Source organism: Phacochoerus africanus, chromosome 2 (genome assembly GCF_016906955.1).
Source record: "Phacochoerus africanus isolate WHEZ1 chromosome 2, ROS_Pafr_v1, whole genome shotgun sequence".
NCBI lineage: Eukaryota > Metazoa > Chordata > Mammalia > Artiodactyla > Suidae > Phacochoerus > Phacochoerus africanus.
The window spans coordinates 25,252,286-25,274,033 of record NC_062545.1 but is presented as its reverse complement, the minus strand read 5'-3'; the positions used below and the strand labels follow the sequence as shown (position 1 = coordinate 25,274,033).

Below are 21,748 nucleotides of genomic sequence, written 5' to 3'. Positions count from 1 at the left end.
CTTAAAGCATTAAAAAACATGTTTAACTGAGTGTAATCTCTTTGTAGTCACCTTGCTGCCTTCTTTGGAACAGTCTCACACACTAAAATAACAAAAGGGAGGGTAAACAAAACAGAGATTAAGACAGATATGCTTATGTGAGCTTTACTATAGCTCCTAGATTAATTAAAACAAGTTGACAAAATATTTTTTAAGTATTAGCTTCCCTTTATGAACAGACTTAGTGTCTTTTAAAATTTTTTAGTGGAGAAATTTCTCAAAATATTTGAGAAACTTTATTTAAAAACCTTTTAAGTTTTCACTTAAAAATACCAGTCAAGAAATTTTTTTTAAATGATTTTATTTTTTCCATTATAGTTGGTTTACAGTGTTCTGTCAGTTTTCTGCTGTACATTAAAGTGACCCAGTCATACATATATATATATATATATATATATATGTTATTTTTCTCACATTATCCTCCATCAAGCTTCATCATAAGTGACTAGATATAATTCCCAGTAAAGAAATGGTTTTAAACCCCTAGTGAGTTTGAGGTCTGGTATGAGCATCAGTGGTCCACATTCACTCCTTTCTTTCTTTCTTTTGTTTTATTTTTTTCTTTTTACGGCCGCACCTGTGACATATGGAAGTTCCCAGGTTAGGGGTTGAATCAGAGCTGCAGCTGCCAGCCTACACCACAGCCACACCGGATCCAAGCTACATCTATGACCTATACCGCAGCTTGTGGCAACATCAAATCCTTAACCCACTGAACAAGGACAGGGATCGAACGCGCATCCTCACAGAAACTATGTCAGGTTCTTAACCTGCTGAGCCCCAATGGGAACTCCCACTCCTTCTCTTCTAATCTACTCTCTGTGCTGCCCCACAGGGAGGGATCACGGGTAAAGCAGAGGCTTCGCACACGCACACGGGCCGGTGGGTGATCAAGTGGATGATCCAGCCTGGGGCCTAATTGTGGAGCTCCTTGAACATGTACAAAGGACTTAGAGCCTCACTTTGGGAGTTTCTGAGATTCCTAAATGTGTGTATGATGTCATCATAGTGTAATTTTCAGAAGGCCGATTTGAAGGTGGTGATAAAACTTTTTGACTTGTTTATCCCCTAAAAGAATATGAAAATACTAAGTCCCTCTTGTAGATTAATGTAGTCACACCCAGTTTTTTTAAAAAAAGGTTTAAATAAATGCAGAGAATACAGTTTCCAGTTTATTTTAAATGTCGTCTAGGTGTATTTAAACAGAATCTAGGAGTTCCCTTGTGGCACAGTGGGTTAAGGATCTGGCACTGTCACTGCAGTGGCTCTGGTTGTTGCTGTGGCACAGTTCAGTCCCTACCCTGGGAATTTCCACATGCTGAGGGCATAGTCAAAAACAAACAAACAAAACAAAACCAGAATCCAAATATCATGTCAACTTGATAACTATTATCAGCCATTTAAAAGATAACAGTCAGAAATCTTACATTTTTTTATTTTTAAAATCTTACCCAGAAGCTGTATGAGCTGATGATATCGTCCTGTTTGAAAGTCTCTTATTGATTATGCTATCATTTTTCTATAAAAAAATATGTATATATACTTACATTTATATTAAGCATTTCTGGAATTTCAGAAGAAGACCCTCTAGAAGTCTCCTTCTCCATGAAAGCAGTGAGAACACTGGCCAAAATTATCAAAATCAGGTTTTCAGAATTCTAGAAATTAGCCAAAGTCTTGCAATAATTCAAGGAAAATGAATTAAAATAAGAACAGTGAATTTTGTCATTTTTAACTCGCTCTATTCGCACTCCCCCTCTGTAGCTCTCTGGTAACTTTAAAACATGCAGCCTAATAATCACTTGGGTGGGGGTGGGGGGAACAGGTTTGGAGTTTCCTCAAAGCCCTGGCCTCTGAGAATTGTCACCATTTGACCTGTCTGGAAGGTCCCTGGTAAAGGCTCACTGACAGGACTGGTCTTTATCTGACCTGGCTCAGAGATAACCCAGTATTAAAAGCCTCTTCTTAGGATGTTTGCTGAAAACACTCAGTAGCAATTGTTTACCACTGCAGCTGCCTGTAGCAGTGATACCAGTCTGAGCAAACAAGGAATGGGCCAAAAAACTTTAAAAGACTGTGTTGGAAGTGGCATATCCATAAGGGGCTTTGAGAAGCTGTGATACATTCCTGGTGCTCTAGAAGACTGAGCACATGGGCATGGCTCTGAGCATACCTGCAAAAGACCTTGGGAGGCCCTCATTCTCCCCTTTGGCTGACCGGGAGGCTCTACACAAGCAGAAAGTAAAGGCTAAGTAGAGTCATAAACTGTTGAAGCATAGAAGCCTTGCCTAACACACACACACAGAGTCCCTTGACAAAGGATGGAACATTTACTGGTTCAGGGCATTTAAGGAAGTCTCTGTCCAGTTATTAGCTCATCACTAAGCTATGTGAGTAGAAACTTTAGTGGCTATACATGATGAAAAAATAGAGACTTTACAGAATTAGTCCAGGAGAGTCAGTAAATAAACATCCAGCAGCAACAATAACAGCAGCATATCCTGCAAGGAGAAAGAATCTGATTATCAGAATTGTTGCTCTATGTTATTTAAAGTGTCCAGTTTTCAACAGCGAAAAGCATAAGATACTCAAAGACCTAGAAAAATGTGGTTTATGATCTTATTCACCACTTGTAGCTCCTGGGCATGTACTGGGCATGTTAACAGGTGTTTAAACACATTTGAATTGACCATAATTAGCTGATTTTTTTCAGAGACCCCATCTATTTTTTTTCTCTCCCGTAGTGAGTGTTTGATCCCAAGACAAATGCTGATATCTTTATTATGTCTCCTAGGAGAGGGTCTTTATTAAAAGAAGCCACATATTTGCCCAAATGAGTTAGTGTCTTGGAAAATTTGAAGGATTTTTCTTTAGGCAGCTATTTATAATAAACCTGCTAAGAAAACTGCCTTATTTGAAGACCAGATTACTTTGAAATGTTTCCTATATGAAGTTTATATCTATAGTTTGTGTTTTAGGGAAGTTAGTGCTACAGTTTGAGTTATATTTGAGACTATAACTATTGTACCATTTAGCAGATATCCAGATATCTAATAAACTGTAGTCAGATACTCACATTATCCTATATTTGACTTATTTATTTATTTATTTATATTTATTTATTTATTTAGTCTTTTTGTCTTTTTCTAGGGCCGCACCCACGGCATATGGAGGTTCCCAGGCTAGGGGTTCAATCTGAGCTGTAGCCGCCAGCCTACGCCAGAGCCACAGCAATGCCAGATCTGAGCCTCGTCTGCGACCTACACTGCAGCTCACGGCAACACTGGATCCTTAACCCACTGAGTAAGGCCAGGGATCAAACCCGCAACCTCATGGTTCCTAGTCAGATTCGTTAACCACTGAGCCACGACGAGAACTCCCTATATTTGACTTCTTTATTGTAGATTCAGAAGATTTTAGTGTGTCAGACCTAGTCACCTGGGGTTAAGTCTGCTTAACAGGACATGCTGATTAAAAAAAATCTGTCCTCAAAACCATAATATTTGCAGATGACAGACTTTTACTGTTTTCATGATCAGTTGTGGTGATGGAAGAAATTCAGAGTTGCTGTGTACTGTATTGATGTTCCCTGATTCATTCTAGGAGCAGGAGTAAACTGGAAATGCTGATGTCATCACATCTGCGCACAGAGTGTTATCAGTATATCCTGGTTCCAAATACTCATTTGTGTCTATTTTTCCTCATTATTTTTTACCACAGTATCTATAAAAGAGATGAAGCAGACCTGCTGGACCCGCAAGCTTCAAAACCTCGTGTCACTGCAAGGAAAGGATTCTAACAGAGTTTGCATTGATGCCAAGCAGGGAGGCAAGGGCTGATTAGTATCTTAGAGAATGTGGTCAGAATTCCAGAAGCTGATGACAGATTCCTGCCATGGCTGATGCTGAGCTGGCCAGTATTCAGAGTGACACAAGATAGGGCAACCCATAAAGCAAACAGTTGTTTGCTGGCAATTGTAATTGTCGAAATGACTGGTGTTCACAATGGATACTAAGGTTGTAATTTAACTGTTAAAGGACTTGGTTAGCAAAAGCTTAATTCCCTTTTAAGGTCTAGGTTGGGTTTATAATAAATTGAAGGCCCTTGTTTTCTACTTTTTGTTTCATAGTTTTCTGTTTGCAAATCTATAAGAACATAAAAAGCAGTTTTCCTGTAAAAGAGCAATGTGGGTTTTCTGTACTAGAGCAAGTGAAAGTAAAATGTAAGGGTCTTTTGCTGTTGTTCACTGTGGAAATATTATTGCATCTAGAGTAGACATATGTGTATATACGTGTGCATGTGTATGAAATTGTATTGATAAGGTGACATCTCTTTATTCATAGATATGCTCAGTGCACGTGTATATGAGTATATGTGTTATTTCAATTGGCACCAGTTATGTACTTATTTTCTTATAATTCCTATATGAGTACATGATTGCTTTACCAATGAATATGACTTTTTCTCATTATTAAAATGAGTTGTGATAATTGATAATGCTAGGTGACTACAATACTCTGTTATTCTTGTTATTAAGTTTTCACGTTGGCATTTTTAAGTAGCCATCCTAAGAAGACGGAATTGGTTGGATTCTTGTAGCTGTCAGTAGTGATGTGATCCTGCAGCAGGTTCAGATTGTGTGGCCACACCTGTAACACTTGCCATTTGTCAGTTCATTGCTCTTTTCCTCTGCCTCTCCCCTTAGAGCTTGTCTCTGCAGTGAACATGGGACTGTCCTTTTCATATTTGTCAGAAATGAATTCCTGGCTTTGCTAAGTGAGGGAAGAGAAGGGGAGGGGAGGTAAAGAGGTTGCTGTTGAGTAGAACTAAGTGGAGATAAGACTGGGCCCACATGAGGACGTGGGCGCCTGGAGGAGTCTAGGCTTTGTTGGGTTAGAGCCTGGAAGAGTGGACCGACCCCTCAAGCCCTGGAAGAAGACAAGGCAGGATGGAGCTGGAAGGAGTCTGAGCCCACTTACACTGTGCCTCAGTTTCACCAGTGAGGTTGGGAGCGGGTAATGGGGGGGGGGCACCTATGTGGACCAGGTGGGACAAAGAGGACGGAGGGGTGGGGTTGGTTTGCAGAGCTTTGAGTGGCAGGAGCCAACCCCAGGTGTGCCTGAGAGAAGAGCTGAGAGAGAAGCCAGGAGGGATGGGAGCATGTAGAGGCCTGGGCATAAATAGCAGAGGGTGAAGCTGAGGGCACTGAGCCCAGAGGAACTGGGTGAGAGGCATGGGCTGAATGAGCAGAGTGGCCCCAGGACTGAGCGCTTGTGCTGTGTGTGCTTCCCAGGAGTGGGGCACAGGCAGGGTGGAGAGGGCAGCCTTCCTGAAGGTGCTGTGCTTGTGGGGCTCCTCAGGCCAGTGGGTGAGAGGCCTCCCCTCTCACTTTGCACCCTTCTCTGGCCGACTTTAGAAAGTAAAGAAGGAGGGGAGTACCTGTGACCCCTGTCAAGTCCAACTTTGATATAGGTTAGTCAAAACTTTTTTGAACATTATGAGACAAGGTGGTGAATGGGTTTTTGTTTTAATCATTTATAGCCTCCTTTTTCCAAAAATAAAGTGGCTTTTACAAATATGTGCAATACTGTAAGAAGTAATAAATGAAAATATTAGTAATAGGGATGATGCTTTAGGAAAAATAGTGAACATCTTGAGACATTATAAGAGGTAGGTCACAGACGTGGCTCTCAGATTTCTAGCACACAGAGGGAAGAGGCAAGAAGCAGTGGTCTCCCCTACAGTGTCCATCAGATTAAAAAATAAAACCAGCTACTTAGAAGATATTATAAAGTACTGAGCAAGGTCCATGACAATATCCTTTCATAAAATTAGAGTTCCCATTGTGGCTCAGCAGTAAGAAACCCAGTAGTATCCATGAGGATGCAGGTTCGATCCCTGGCCCTGCTCAGTTGGTTAAGGATCTGGCGTTGCCATGAGCTGTGGTGTAGGTTGAAGATGTGGCTCGGATCTAGTGTTGTGCTGGCTGTGGCGTAAGCCAGCGGCTGCAGCTCCAATTCCACCCCTAGCCTGGGAACTTCCACATGCCGCACATGCAGCCCTACAAGTAAATAAATAGAAAATGATAGAATAGGGTATTTATTAGGCTTGCTCATGTCATTAAATGCAGTCTGTCTAGGGGATGAAACAGTGGGGTCCAGGTAACCAGCTCAGTGACGCCTGGCTTAACTAAGGGATCACTTTTATCTAGCACAGGGATCACCATCCAAAGGTCTCCCGGGTCCTGGCATGTGGATTAGTATACGAGTGGGGCTGGAGTGGAGGCCTGGATGACCTAAAAGGTATTTACACTTCATAACAAAACCCCTTGTACTGGTTTGATAAGACACTGCAGTCCAGACCACCTCACTGAAGCTCTGATCCAGAGGAATGTGTGGACATCATCTGTGAAATCTTTCTTCTTCTTATTGATTTATTTTTTATTAAAGTTTAATTGATTTACAATGTTGTGCCAATTTCTGCTGTGCAGCAAAGTGACTCGGTCATAAGTATATAAACATTCTTTTTTTGTTAAGATTTTTATTTTTTCTGTTATAGTTGATTTATGTTCTGTCAATTTCTTCTGTGCAGCAAAGTGACCCAGTCATTCATATATATATGTATATATATGCATATATATACATGCATTCTTTTTTATATTATTTTCCATCATGATCTATCCCAGGAGTATCATCTATGAAATTTTTTCTTAAAAATTGTTTCTCTCAGCTTCGTTTTTGGAAGATGTTGAGCAGCGGTGAGCTGTGGATTATATTCTCTGACAGGTCCCTGGTCTGCAGATGTCCCTTGTTGCCAGTCACCATGCAGCCATGTGTTTTACCTGTTGGACAGACTAGTGGGGACATGAAGGCATTGTCTTTTCACCTGAGGCCACTGGGGACCCACAGGCAAGGGGAGAGGCCAAGTTCACTGTGGCCTTTGGTCTCTAGGTACTGTTGTAGGTGCCCCAAGAGAGAAGTAGGACAACATTTTGGGGATGCTGTACTTATGACTTAGATGGTAAATGGCAATTACATATAAAAATATCATTTAGGAGTTTTGATCCTGGCCTTATTTTGAATATTTGTTCAGTCAGAGGGGAAGCCATTGGTAAAGATAGTCAAATCAGATCCTGTAGTGTTTCAGGGAAGCAAGGAAAATGCTTTAAAATTGGATTATAGTGCTGGATGATGGCATGAGTCTTTTCTGGGGTCTAACTGTGGGAGATTTTAATAGCTGGGTGGGGAGTTCCCGTCGTGGCGCAGTGGTTAACGAATCGACTAGGAACCATGAGGTTGCGGGTTTGGTCCCTGCCCTTGCTAAGTGGGTTAAGGATCCGGTGTTGCCGTGAGCTGTGGTGTAGGTCGCAGACACGGCTCGGATCCCGCGTGCTGTGGCTCTGGCGTAGGCTGGCAGCTACAGCTCCGATTAGACCCCTATCCTGGGAAACTCCATATGCCTCGAGAGCGGCCCAAGAAATGGCAAAAAGACAAAAAAAAAAAAAAAAAGCTGGGTGGTTTCTATGTAGTTATACGTATGCACGCATGCACACACATGCACTTGTGCATGTACTTTACCTGATATTCTCATCCTATGGTATTGTGGTTTGGTTCCAAGAGCTCCTGGACCAACCTTTCCTTCAGGGTGAGTACTCACAGCACATGAAATGCTTGGGTGCTGGGTAGTTTTCTGCGATCTAGCACTCCCAAGATCCAAATCTCCAAGTAGGAGGAAAGGCAGCCTGCTAATTTATTTCCTGGTACAGTGTGATCCCATTATATGCAAATTGAATTATGCAAATTTCAACTAATGACACATAAATAATAATAAAATCTTCATATTATGTGCAGAATTTCAACGGACACATTCGCCCAGATTATGCATCAAGCGTTCTCATATTTTCAAAGCCAGCAGATCAGCTGAATTATAAAAATGCTTTGTTACCCAATGTCATTATCTCTTTTTCGAAAGAGAAATACCTGCTAACCTTTGGCAATATTATGTGAACTCTTGTTTGTTATAGAACTTATTCACAGATTTTGGTGACACTTGTGTTATTATTTTAAAATCAACTTTTTTTTTTTTGTCTTTTTGCCATTTCTTGGGCCGCTCCCGCAGCATATGGAGGATCCCAGGCTAGGGGTCGAATCGGAGCTGTAGCTGCCAGCCTACGCCAGAGCCACAGCAACGCAGGATCCGAGCCGCGTCTGCGACCTACACCACCGCTCACGGCAATGCTGGATCGTTAACCCACTGAGCAAGGGCAGGGATCGAACCCGCAACCTCATGGTTCCTAGTCGGATTTGTTAACCACTGCGCCACGACGGGAACTCCTAAAATCAACTTTTAATTTAAATCTTTATTATAGCTTTCACCAATGCTAATGCTGGTGCTGGAAAAACATCCTGAAAATCTGTAGCTTTGGAACAGAAATGTGATAAAACACTGATATGCTGTACTGTCAATTTATGAGGTACAGCTGAGAAATATTAGAGATAATACTGATAGTAAAAGGCATCGGTAAAGCAAAAATATGGCACAACTACTGCAGATTTATGTGTTCTGAGGATGTTTTCTCCATACTGTACCCCTAGACTGTGGGGTAATCAGTCTTGAATTATGTAAGTTCTTCAGGAACACATCCCATGAATCAAATGCAGCCATGGTTTCTAAATCCCTGTTACCTAGGCTTGGAAAAGCTCACTTAGGTTAAAAAATATATATAGCAAGGTACTTATTTATCTGACACTGAGTAGAAGTTTTTTGTTGTTGTTCATTTTGTTTTGTTTTGTCTTTTTAGGGCTACACCCGTGGTATAGGGAGATTCCCAGGCTAGGGGTTGAATTAGAGCTATAGCTGTTGGCCTACACCACAGCCACAGCAACATCAGACCCGAGCCTCATCTGTGACCTGCACCACAGCTCACAGCAATGCCGGATCCTTAACCCACTGAGCAAGGCCAGGGATTAAACCCGTGTCCTCATGGATACCAGTCAGGCTCATTAGCCACTGAGCCACAACGGGAACTCCCTGAGTAGAAGATCTTTAAGGGATTAGAAGAAGTACATTTTCCTGCTATTTCTTTAAAGTTTGTCTGTAAATATTCAGTGAAGTATTTTATTCATTCTACCCTACTTGTTTGCTCTGGGGAAATAGTACATTTCTTGCCCTTATTTACATGTAGAGAAAGAAGGATGGCACTTCCTGGTTGCAGCTTTGCTCAAACGCATTCAAGGTCCTTTGATTTTTACATCAAGTAACATAAAGTGATAGGGCTTTTAATAATAATTGCTTATATTTAAATGGTGCTCATTATATGCCAGGCACTGTTCAAACACCTTAATGTCTCCTTTGATTCTCATGGGAACGCTTTGAGGGTAGGTACTTTCTCTTATTTTTCCATTTTGCACGTAAGAAGATAGAAGTACAGGCAGTTTACGTGTCTAGTCACAGATCTTAAAACTAGTGAGTTTTTGAGCTGAGAGTCAATCCAGGCTGGCTGGCTAACTTGCGTCCAAATCCTCAACCCCATGCTCTGTGGCCTCAGAAAGCTTGGAGATGAGGATCCTCTGGTCAGAAGGGTTTAAGCTAAGGGGAACTTGCTCAGTAAACAAGGGGATGTGTTCCCATGTATGAGGAATTACTGTGTGGAACAGATCCATATCACATAATAGTTGTTCAGAAACCCTAAAGTTTGCATTTGGTACCTGGAGAGTGAAGGAGGGTGGAATAGATTATGGTTGGAGGAAGTGAGGGTGAGGGCCAGGCTCTGCCCCAGGAGAGAACCCTGGGCTGAGTCTAGAACGGCTGTGGAGGCTCAGTGGAGCTGAGTCCTCCCCTTTCCCTCCTCCAGAAGGCAGTCACTGCAGAGTCCTAAATCGGATTGGGCCATCCTTGCCTTCAACCAGACATTTATTAGAAATACGATACGATTTTCCCAGCAGTGGGTTTATAAGGATGACTGTGACAAAGTCCCCACCTTAGTCTCTGCTAGAAAGCATCGGATAACTTCAAAATACCCTCCTCACTTGTCCGCCCCACCAATCTCCCCACGTGCTTGTGGTACTTGAATCTATTTTAAGAGCAATGAAAACATTAAATTTAACAGTTAAGGGAGTTCCCGTCGTGGCGCAGTGGTTAACGAATCCGACTAGGAACCATGAGGTTGCGGGTTTGGTCCCTGCCCTTGCTCAGTGGGTTAACGATCCGGCGTTGCCGTGAGCTGTGGCGTAGGTCGCAGACGCGGCTCGGATCCAGCGTTGCTGTGGCTCTGGCGTGGGCTGGCAGCTACAGCTCCGATTCGACCCCTATCCTGGGAACCTCCATATGCCGCGGGAGCGGCCCAAGAAATAGCTAAAAAAAAAAAAAAAAAAAATTTAACAGTTAAGAAGATGAAAATGCCTGTGTTGGGTTTGAGGGGTTCAGGAGCTTTCGGTTTGTTGGGCAGCGGGTGTAAATGATGACTGTCAGATCCTTCCCTTTTAATAGGTGAGGGAGCACTAAGGCCTGAGGGGAAGGAGGGTCATGGGATGAGAAGGCGGGGCAGAGTATAGGCTGCCCAAACGACATCACTCAACCTCATTATCTCATTGTCCAGACTTGAAACTACTTAAGATTTTTGCCCAGAATGAGGTGAGCCCTGGTTATTTTCGCTTGGGCAGGGAGAAATAGAAGCTGAGTACTGAATATTTGATGATGAAGCTATAGAAACAGGTACTGGAGGATTCATAGACATTTTTTTTTTTAAACCATGCTGATTTTGTATTTTCTCATTTTGCTTGCTAGTCAAGCTATTACAGCTCAGACTAATGTCCCAAGGTGTGTGTATAACACACACCCTCACTGAAAGTAGGATTCCCTACTCCCCACTTCCCTGTAAAGCTTCAGTTGTATCAGATCAGTCTGTATGCCATTTATACCTTTGTGGAACTGTTTTGTTTTGTCTTTTTGCCATTTCTGGGCCGCTCCCGTGGCATATGGGAGGTTCCCAGGCTAGGGGTCCAATCGGAGCTGCAGCCACCAGCCTACGCCAGAGCCACAGCAACGCGGGATCCAAGCCGCGTCTGCGACCTACACCACAACTCACGGCAACGGTGGATCATTAACCCACTGAGCAAGGCCAGGGATTGAACCCCCAACCTCATGGTTCCTAGTCAGATTCGTTAACCACTGCGCCACTACGGGAACTCCTTGTTTTTGTTTTTGTTTGCTTTTTAGGGCTATATCCACTTCATATGGACATTCCCAGGCTAGGGGTCGAATCAGAGCTATAGTTGCCGGCCTACGCCACAGCCGCAGCAACAGTAACGCCAGATCCAAGCCGTGCCTGCTACCTATACCACAGCTCATGGCAACGCTGGATCCTTAACACCCTGAGCAAGGCCAGGGATCAAACCGGAAACCTCATGGTTCCTAGTTGGATTCGTTTCCACTGCACCACAATGGGAACCCTGGGATGGTTATTCTTAAGAACTAGGAATTTTATAATAAATAGAGGCAGTTTTCAGGAAACAATCAAATACATTTCTGTAATATGGCTAATTTGTTGTGTGTGTGATTTTGAGTTGCCACCAGCACTGTTTCTTAGAGTTAAAAAACCACTTCCTGTTCGTTTTAGTTAATTGTGAAACCTAGGAAATTGAAAAAGAGGTGTGACACTATTCATTTCTTTACTTTCTAAATACCTGTCATACATCAAAAAACATTAGAAAAAGTAGGAAGTATACTGAAGCAGTTTGCATTTAGTTGGGAAGCCAGATACACAGGTATAAAGTATGGTAGAGGCAGCATAAAAGAGTTTCTGTGGAACTTTACAGTTTACAAAGTGCTTCCACATATATTTGAGGTGAGTGAGTGCAAGCATTTTTATCTTCACTTTACAGAAAAGGAAACTGCTGCATGTCAAACAGCTAGTAGCAGAACTTGCACCCAAACCCCTCTCAGCTGCCTTTCCAATCAGATCTTGAAGGAAATCATGTCTTTGGGTGTAGAGGCATACCCTCCACAGCTGGAGGCCTCAGGCTGGAGGCCTGTAACAGAGTGAGATGTCTTTTGCACATGGTATTTGGTATTAAACAAGCCCTCGACTTTGTGTTTGTCTTTGAGGCCTAACCACAAGGCTGCATCAAAGTGGCTGCCATGTGAACTAGCAGGGCTGGCAGGTTGGACTGCAGACTCTTGTCTTGCAGGGGAGCAGGTGGGAACGGTTGTGATGATGATGGGCAGTGTTAAAGGGACAGGGGCTTGGAGCTCTGCTACCTCCTCTGCATGTGTGATCCAGGCATATGCTTCTGTTAGTGCTCTTAGCAATACTTGCCAGTCTTCCAGCTCCAAAGACCTGATACGTAGGAATGATACATTGGAGGTTTTGTGAAAAGCTAAAGATAGGATTTTTTTCCTTCTTAGTCTACCTTTCTTTAATGTGAAAATACTTTTAAAAGAAGTGTGATGTCAATCTCAGCATTTAAAACTTAAATTTTTGGCTATTATGAATGCCAAGGTACTGCTAGGTCATTTTTAAAATTTGATTTCCTTAGACTTGGGTTAATACCACTTTGGTTATTGCCATTCATTACATTTCAGAGTTCAAGGCTGTCCTCGGAGGGACTGAAGATAAAAGCAACTGAACTTTGTTTAATTGACTAATTAACATTTTAAAGGCATTAAAGGTCACAGCCCAGGTGGTTGCAGTTAATTTACCGAGTTTCCAGGCTACTCTTCTACTTTTCAGAGTGCATCCCTACATTTAGGTCTTTCTGCCTAGCATTACAGCCCTCTCTCTTTTCCTTCTGCTCTGCTTGTCCTGTGTGGGTTTCATGTGCTAGCGTTATTTTTTAATGCAACTTGATTCACCACTGGATGTGTGCAAGGCCTGAGCCCAGTGGTGCCAGGAATACAAAGATGAGTAATGGGCATCCTCTCCTGAGTCGTCACCTGGTGGGGACCCCAGTGGGGATGCAGGTAAGGTTCAGAACCTTCCTGGGGGTGGGGAGGCCAGGATGCAAGGGAAGAGGAGAGTCCTAGGGAAACTGGTGTCTAGAGGTGGGCCTTGGAGAATGGGAGGAAGGGGAGGAGGTTTACTATGTACTCGCAGGCCCTGCTCTAAGCACCTTCTGTGTATTAGTATATTTCATCCTTATAAGAACCAAGTAAGGGAGTCCCGTCGTGGCGCAGTGGTTAACGAATCCGACTAGGAACCATGAGGTTGCGGGTTCGATCCCTGCCCTTGCTCAGTGGGTTAAGGATCCGGCATTGCCGCGAGCTGTGGTGTAGGTTGGTGGCTACAGCTCCGATTCGACCCCTAGCCTGGGAACCTCCATATGCCGCGGGAGCGGCCCAAGAAATAGCAAAAAGACAAAAAAAAAAAAAAGAACCAAGTAAGGAACATTCAGTTGTTATCTGCATTTTATACAGAAGAGGCTGACACAAAGAGAAGTGGAGCAACTTGTCCAAGAGCACACGGCTTACCAGTGGTATTGCTGGGATTCTAACTCGGCCAGTCTGGTTGCAGAGTCCATGCTGTGAATTGCTTTACTGGGCGGTTGGGGTTTGGACAAATGAAGATGAAGGGTCGTTGCTCCCAGGAGGTAGATGGGGAAGCCATGATCACGGAGGTGGACGAGTTGGTTCAGGCTGCTGCGGGGCTCAGGCCCTGGGTCTCTCTCCCCTGCATCACTGCAGCTTCCCTCCCACCCCCAGTCTCCTTGCTGCCAGCTGGGGCCTGGGGCGGGGGGCAGGGGCGTGTGTGTGAGGGTGGCGATTCTAAAACACAACTCCGACTGAGGGGCTCTGTGGCTCACAGTCTTCATCTAGCTTCTCAGCTATGACAGTTCAAGTCTGACGTGAGCTTGGGGTGTGGAACCTTCATGATCAAGCCCAGTGTTTTTCACTGGGAGTAATACTGCCCTCCAAAGGGGCCTTCTGAAAATGGTCTAGATGTCAAAGTAACCAGAATCCAGTGGAATCCCAAATCTTCATACCTCCTATTCTTAAGAAATGGTTCTTTCCTGTGTCACCAAGTTTTACTTCCTTCTGAGAACTTGTGTGGCCTCTTAGATGCCCTATGGGGCATGTGGTTAAATAGCGTGGAGATATCTTGGTGTTCCTGCTTTCTGTCCTCATAGCTTAAGGAGAATTGTTCCTTCATTTTTCTTCATGGCCTGGCAGTGTAATTCTGTGGGTATCAACAATTAGTTTGAGCAAATACCTCACCCTTAGGTATCAGACTGTTCTAGAAGAGCACTAGGGATGGGGAAAGTGTGTTTTCTCTGTGGTATTCAGGATAACCTAAGCCCTGTGATAAAGAGTTTTGAGGGCCCTTTTGGAGCTACCACCTGAACTGGTTGGTTAAGTAACTCCATCATAGTTCCTAGCTCACTGGAGTGATTCATTTTTAAGAGTCTTGAAACCGCCTGTCGTTACACCCATGGCTCAGGAAGACCTCATACTACACTGAAGTACAGCTAATTGTACTGTGAAGGATTTGGACTTTTTGAAGCTTATCGGTATTTTTTTGTTTAGCAGATTAAAAAAAATAATAATAATAAATAAATTTCCTTGTCCCAACGTTGCACCAGAAGAAAACCATAAATTTTTTTAAATCCTGTCTGGGGTTATTCCAGTAGTGGAAATCTCCACACCAGAAAAGTCCTTCTTTTGGTGTGCATGAGCTAAGATGGGATGGTAGCTTTGACCTCACACTTGGTGTGGGCTGGAATCACACATCCTGCCTGCTGAATCCTCTCTCTCTCTGTGCTTCTCCCCAGAAGCCCCTTGTGCCACGCCCCTGATCTGCAGCTTTGGGAGGCCGGTTGACCTGGAGAAGGACGACTACCAGAAGGTGGTGTGCAACAACGAGCATTGCCCCTACAGCACCTGGATGCACCTGCAGTGTTTCTATGAGTGGGAGAGCAGCATCCTGGTGCAGTTCAACTGCATCGGCCGGGCCCGCAGCTGGAATGAGAAGCAGTGCCGCCAGAACATGTGGACCAAGAAGGGCTATGACCTGGCCTTCCGCTTCTGCTCCTGCCGCTGCGGCCAGGGCCACTTGAAGAAGGACACGGACTGGTACCAGGTGAAGCGGATGCAGGATGAGAAAAAGAAGAAGTCGGGCTCAGAGAAGAACACGGGGAGGCCCCCTGGCGAGCCAGTGGAGGAGGCCAAAAAGTGCCGGCCACCCGCCAAGCCTCAGAAGGGCTTGACCCACGACCTCCCGCGCCGGCACTCCATGGACCGGCAGAACTCGCAGGAGAAGGGCGGCGGGGCGGCCTACGGGGCGCGCTCCCCCTGTGGCTCCCCGGGCCAGTCCCCACCCACCGGCTACTCCATCCTCTCCCCTGCGCACTTCAGCGGCCCCCGATCGTCCAGGTACCTTGGGGAGTTCCTGAAGAACGCCATCCACCTGGAGCCTCACAAAAAGGCCCTGGCGGGCGGCCACGTGTTCAGAAACGCGCACTTTGATTACAGTCCAGCAGGGTTGTCAGTGCACAGGGGGGGCCACTTCGACGCGCCCGTGCAGTTCCTGCGGCGCCTGGACCTGTCCGAGCTCCTCACTCACATCCCCCGCCATAAGCTAAACACTTTCCACGTGCGGATGGAGGACGATGCCCAGATGGGCCAGGGCGAGGATCTGCGGAAGTTCATCCTCGCAGCCCTCAGCGCCAGCCACAGAAACATGGTGAACTGTGCCCTGTGCCACCGGGCGCTCCCGGTGTTCGAGCAGTTCCCGCTGGTGGATGGAACTCTGTTCTTAAGCCCCTCGAGACACGATGAGATCGAATACGATGTTCCCTGTCACCTTCAAGGTACAGGTGTTCATTCACCTTGCCTGTTTTCTGTTTGTGAGAAGTGAGAAGCGAACAAGAAGGGATGGCTCTGTTGGGGCTTAATTGTAACTGGCGGTGTGTTTTTGTCCTAGTTAAGAGTAGCTAACATTTGAATATTTCAGCTGTGGCCAGTAAGGTGGTGGAGGTGGTGGCCTTTACTCTGATGTCACTGTATCAAGTACAGTTGTTCTGGTGGGTAATTTTATGTTTTTGTCTTGATGTAATTTGAAGAGAGAATTCCTGATGTATAGTTTTTCATGATTGGGAGGAAATTTAGAGAAGGAATTGCCTTGAAATGTTTTACTTGGTGTAAAATATTTGCCTTTGAAACCTGTGTTAATGTGCCCAGCCAGCTGTGTATTCTCTGATCTTTGTAAATATAATACAGTGAGGAAAAGGAGGGTTAGTGGTGGTTTAAGATTAGTCGAATTAATCTTGAAATTTCTGAAAGAGGAGCCTTTCTTGATAGCAGCAAAAAGAAAATGAAGGGTTATCGAAAGCTCAGATATTACCCTGGTGATGAGGGGTGTGAAGCTTATTAATGCTGTGAATGACACACAAAGACTTGGGCATTTCAGCCATAAATTGAGTAACAGGGAAATCTGTCAGTTCATGTAAAGCTTTTGAATTTATGCAAAGATGGGATGCATGACATGTAACTTGTTTATAACTTTGAAAGTGTGCTAAAGAAGCCTGTAGTAAAAGTGATACATCCCATATATCTCCTTCCCACCAACCTCTGCTGGCTCATTTCCCGGGCACTTTATTCTCCAATTTTAGATATTCCTATTGATTTAAAGTGGTTGACTATGCTTTGTTTCATCTTCCCCTTTCCCTCAGGATAATATATCACAATTCTTAGTTAAATCCTTAATGATTTTGCTATGATGATTATGTAAATATTGTTGAGCCAAGAACTATAGATATATTCCCTAGACAGAGTACCATATAGTCTAGGACACCTTTTGTTTTTATCAAAGTTAATAATTGCTTCACATTTTCATTTGCATAGCCTTTTTTGAAGCTTTGGCTGATGGTTCTAACACTTCAGCAGCTCTACAAACCACCTTTCAAAAATATTTCCATATGCCTATCAGATGTTTTATGAACTTTTCTTTTTGAAATTTCTCTCATGGAGCCTTTCATCTTCCTGTTCCTTTGCATCCTGGTGCACTCAGTACCTCCTGTGCCTACATATTGGTTTTTCTAGGAATTCCTGTATCTCTTTCCTATTTTTACCTTCTGTTTCTGGATACCATACTTCCTTTTTTCTTGGTTGATTTTCTTAATTTATTAAGAAGCATCCCCTAGGAGCTTTCTGAGAAAGGGAACATGGGAGTAGATGTTTTGAGATTTTGGAAGTCTGATAATATCTTGATTCTGTTTTCACACTTGATTGCTAGTTGGCTGGCTTAGTCTTCCAGGTTATAAATATTTTCCCCTTGGAATTTCGAATGCATTTTCTTCACTGTCTCCTGTCTTCCAATGTTGCTATTGGGAAATTTAATATTATTCTTATTCCTGTAGTATTATTCCCCCTTGCCGTCCTCTGAAGGGTTTTAGATTTTTCTCTCTATTGCTAGCATTGTGAAGTTTCACCATGATGTGAGTCTTTTTTTTTCCCCCACTCATCGGGCAAGGTGCTTTCTTGGCTTTTTGATTTTGTAAACTTATAGTCCTCAGTTTGGGGAAATTTTCTTTGGACTTATTTCTTTGATGATTTCCTTCCATTTTCATTTTCAATTTTTTTTAATTCTGTAGAACTTCTAATCAGATGTTGGACCTCTTAGATTGATCTTTCTCTTATTTTTGAGGTAGGGGGAGATCCTTTATTATATTTTTGGCCCTGTTGTTTGTTTGTTTGTTTGTTTCCTTTTTTGGTTTTTTTTGGCAGGAGGAAGTTTCAGGGCCAGGGATTGAACCCAAGCCACAGCAGTGACAGGCTGGATCCTTTAACCACTAGGCTACCAGGGAAACTCCTCATCCCTGTATCTTTATTCTGCTTTCTGGAAGATTTCCTAGACTTTACATTCCAATATTTTATTTTTATTTTTCTGCTATCATATTTATAATTTCTGAAAGCTCTTTGTAATAGTGTCCTATTCTTGTTTCCTGGACGCAATTTTTTTTCTGTTTTATCTTTCTCAGCAGGGAAAGGGAGCTGAATTTGCAAGGAGTAGTCTCATTCATTTTTGAGAATTTCACCTAATCCCTGGTATCTTTTAGCTCTTGTTATATAGAGCAGCCACTCTAAAACTTAGTGGTTTGAAACAGTAATGATTTATAACGTCTCGGAATTCTCTGGGTTGGTTTGGTTAGGATGGCCTCTCACATACGTCTAGCACTTTGCAGATTGGTTGGCACTGGGAATCTTCAGCTAGAATGGCTTATCCCTGCTTCTATATTCTTTCATCTGCCAGTAGACTAGGCTGAGCTTTCCACATGGTGTTCTCAGGGTGACATTAAAGACGGTGCGAACAGGAGCTGCATGGCCTCTCTATCAAGGCTAAAGCTCGGGACTGAGTAACATCACTTCTGTCACATTCTGTTCTTCAAAGTAAGTTGTTAGACTAGCCCAGATTCAGGGGATAATTTGACAGACTCTCGATGGAAAAAGTTGCATAGAATGTATGGTTATTAAGTAATTTCTTATACTCCACTCTTTCTCTTTCAGCACCTCATCTCACCCTCCCCTGTTCTTTTGTCTAGTTTCAGAGTTAAACCATTTACTATTTCTCTGTCTAATTTCTGACCTTATAGTTTGGTGCAGGGTTGCAGGTACCTCATAGTTTCATGGAAGATGGAATTTGTGTGTTTTATTACTTACCATTTATATTGTATGGGGATAATTCTAGAGGGAGGTAGATGGAAACATCTTTACTTCACCATTTTAAGACTGGAAATATTCTTTATGAAGATGAATGGGGGTACAAGGGTATTGGTGCATGAGAGTAGAGCTGTTCCTTTCCTATTCATATCAAACAAATTCTTTCCATTTAATCCTATCACCAGCCAGTCAAACATATAAATCGTGTGCTTGTCCTGGGTACTGTCACTTTTTACCACTCATCAATTTATGTTAGGGTGTAAGATACTTTTACAAAAATGTAGCTAGCTTTACTAGGTCTAAGGCACTGGTACCACTTGTAGAGCTGGTGTCACCTGGACGGAATGTTCATGAAGCATCCTAAAATTTCCAGGGAGGAAGGGGCCACTTTGGCCTCGGCAGTTAAAGGAGGTAATGTGAGGCAGATGTCAAGCGACAGACTGGATTTGGGTAAGTAGACGGTCTGACTCCGTCAGGGGGTTGTTGATGGGACTAATGTGAGCAAAGGAGTGGTGGTTCAAAGAAAAAGGTCAGGAGACAGCGAGAGAACCGAAGAGAACCATCTGGTCAGAGCAGAGGTTCTAGAGTAGAAAATGAGTAATGTGGGTGGAGAACAGATTGTAGGTGTCCTTTCAAGCCATGGCAAAGAACTTTGCCATGTTTATGAATTGAAGGGTTTAACTTTTTTAAAGCCAGTGATTGCTTGGGGGAAATGTTTGAAAGGGGCAGAACTTGTACAGTTGTAATTTAAATCTCTATTCCAGGAGTTCCCGTCGTGGCGCAGTGGTTAACGAACCGACTAGGAACCATGAGGTTGTGGGTTCGGTCCCTGCCCTTGCTCAGTGGGTTAACGTTCCGGTGTTGCTGTGAGCTGTGCTGTAGGTTGCAGACGCGGCTCGGATCCTGCGTTGCTGTGGCTCTGGCGTAGGCTGGCGGCCACAGCTCCGATTAGACCCCTAGCCTGGGACCCTCCATATGCTGCAGGAGCGGCCCAAGAAATAGCAAAAAGACAAAAAAAAAATCTCTATTCCAGATACAAGGAGAAAAGAGACAGCTGGGTTGTGATGGTGGGAATTGAAAGGTGGGAATATCTGTAAGAGATTATTTTAAAGGAAAAATTACACCTTTGGAGTCTGCTTGACTGGAGGGGATGAAGATGTGTTCTTAATTGGCTCACTTTGGCTCTGGACCAGGTAAATAGCATTGTTACAAACAGGAGTGAGAAAGTTGCGGGAAGGACCTGATCTTAGAGGAAAAAGGATGAGATGCTGGGGCTTGAAGGGATATATTGGGTTTCCAGAGACGCTGGGACTTTTGTGTGGAAATGTCTCTTACAAGAGCTTTTAGAAATAAACATTAGGATGAACACTGGAGCTGATTTTATAATGCTAGTGGTTAGTAGAATGGAAGAGCTCTTGAATGGAGAGAAAAGAGAAAGAAAACAAGAGTATATGACAGAGCCCAGGACCAGATCTTGAGGGTACCCATCAGTGAGTGGATGGAGAAAGGTGAAAATCAGGTTGGCCTGAGAACCATGTGTGTATATGCGTGTGTACTTGTGTACATCTAAGTGCATGCACAGCCACAGATAAAATAATAGATGTGTTAGGAGTGCATTACAAAGGTCTTGAGAAGTTTAACTGTTGATGATAACATCTGAGGATCTGAGTGTTTTATCAGTACTAGACCAGTCAGTGTCACAAGTGGGGCCTTGACATGTGTCCTGTGTTTTTATTACTACATCTTGAAGAACTCCATGCAGCTTTTTTTTTTTTTTTTTTTTAAATAGCAAGCCAGTGTCAATCATTTCTTCCATCACAGAGTTTCAACCATGTGTTCCTTAAGGTATTTTAAAGTACAGTAGTAAGGCCGTGTTCCAGGCCACAGGATTCCAGGGTGTTGATTACACGCTGCTGAAATAATATGTTATTTCCAGTGGTGGACTATGTGGATTGTCACTCCCTTGCCCTGCCCTTTCCCCTCACTGACTTCTCCAGCCTCCAGCTCTAGCCTCTTCTCTTCCTCTCTTTTCCATAAGATGTGTTTGGTTTTAATAACTTTTTAAGATTGATCAAATTAGGAATTTGTTTTGGTGCTTCTTTACCACTTAGAACCACAGGTGACTGTTCTCTCAGGAGTCTACTCTTTGTTTAAATCCACAACCCTAGAATTTTTAATTCTCTGTATTTAGGACAATATATAACGATAACAGAAACAAATCTAGAGATTCAATCCAGGCCAGGAATTCCCAGGATATAGCCTAGAGGTTAAGAGTCAGACATATAAATTTAAGTCTGGACTTTGATACTTATTATCTTTTTTAACTTGGGCAAGCTACTCCAGCTGTCTGAGTTTCAGTTCCTTCTATCTGAAGTGGGAAAAGCAATAATGCCTATGTTACAGGGTTGTTGTGAGGGATTCACCTAGCCTCCCAGCACACTGCCAGACCCTTGGTAAGCACTCAGTAAAAGCTCCCTGTCAGCTTCATCATCATGGTCATTACTACTAACCTTTTTTGACTTCTTTGTCTGTCCCTGACCCCACCCTTCCTAGCAGCCACCTGGGTGTCTTTGATTGTTTGGGAATTGCTGTAAGTAAGTCTGGGAGTGAAATTGAAAATGAAGCATTTTCCAGTGGCTCCTATGTATTGAATTGACATCCTGAAATGCCTCAGGGCATGACGTGTGAGATCTTTTTATCTTTAGTGCCCTATAGCAGAGGTGGGCCTTAATGCAAGAAGCTCTTGTCACCCTTCTCATTTTTGGCTTAGGTCCCCAAGGTTATAATGTCTTTGGCTGTTAACATATTACATCCATTCATACAACATACAATCATGGAGTGCTTTCCACATTCCAGATACTGTGCTAGACCCTGAGCCCTCAAGGATGAATAAGACATAGTTCCTACCCTCAGGGAGGGAGAGTCTTGTAAGCACAAGGAATGAAAGTTTTCCCTTTAAGTACCATATACCCCTTTCCAATGTATAAGGAGCAGGCTGGTCCTTAACCACTGAAAAGATAAAGAGCAGGGTCTGGCTGAGGACAGTGAGCAGCACATT

The 21,748-nt window shown here is 43.4% G+C and overlaps 1 protein-coding gene across 3 annotated transcripts in view; it reads left to right on the top strand.

Moving 5' to 3' along the window:
- HECA (hdc homolog, cell cycle regulator) overlaps positions 1 to 21,748 on the top strand; it is a 47,999-nt gene that overhangs the window by 18,981 nt on the left and 7,270 nt on the right. For all 3 annotated transcript variants that reach the window (XR_007133509.1, XR_007133510.1, XM_047770079.1), the window contains exon 2: positions 14,805 to 15,842. Coding sequence is in view for 1 of the 3 variants with exons in the window: in XM_047770079.1 (XP_047626035.1) it covers positions 14,805 to 15,842 (1,038 nt within the window). In the remaining 2 variants the exon portion in view is untranslated. The remainder of the gene's footprint in view (positions 1 to 14,804; positions 15,843 to 21,748) is intronic.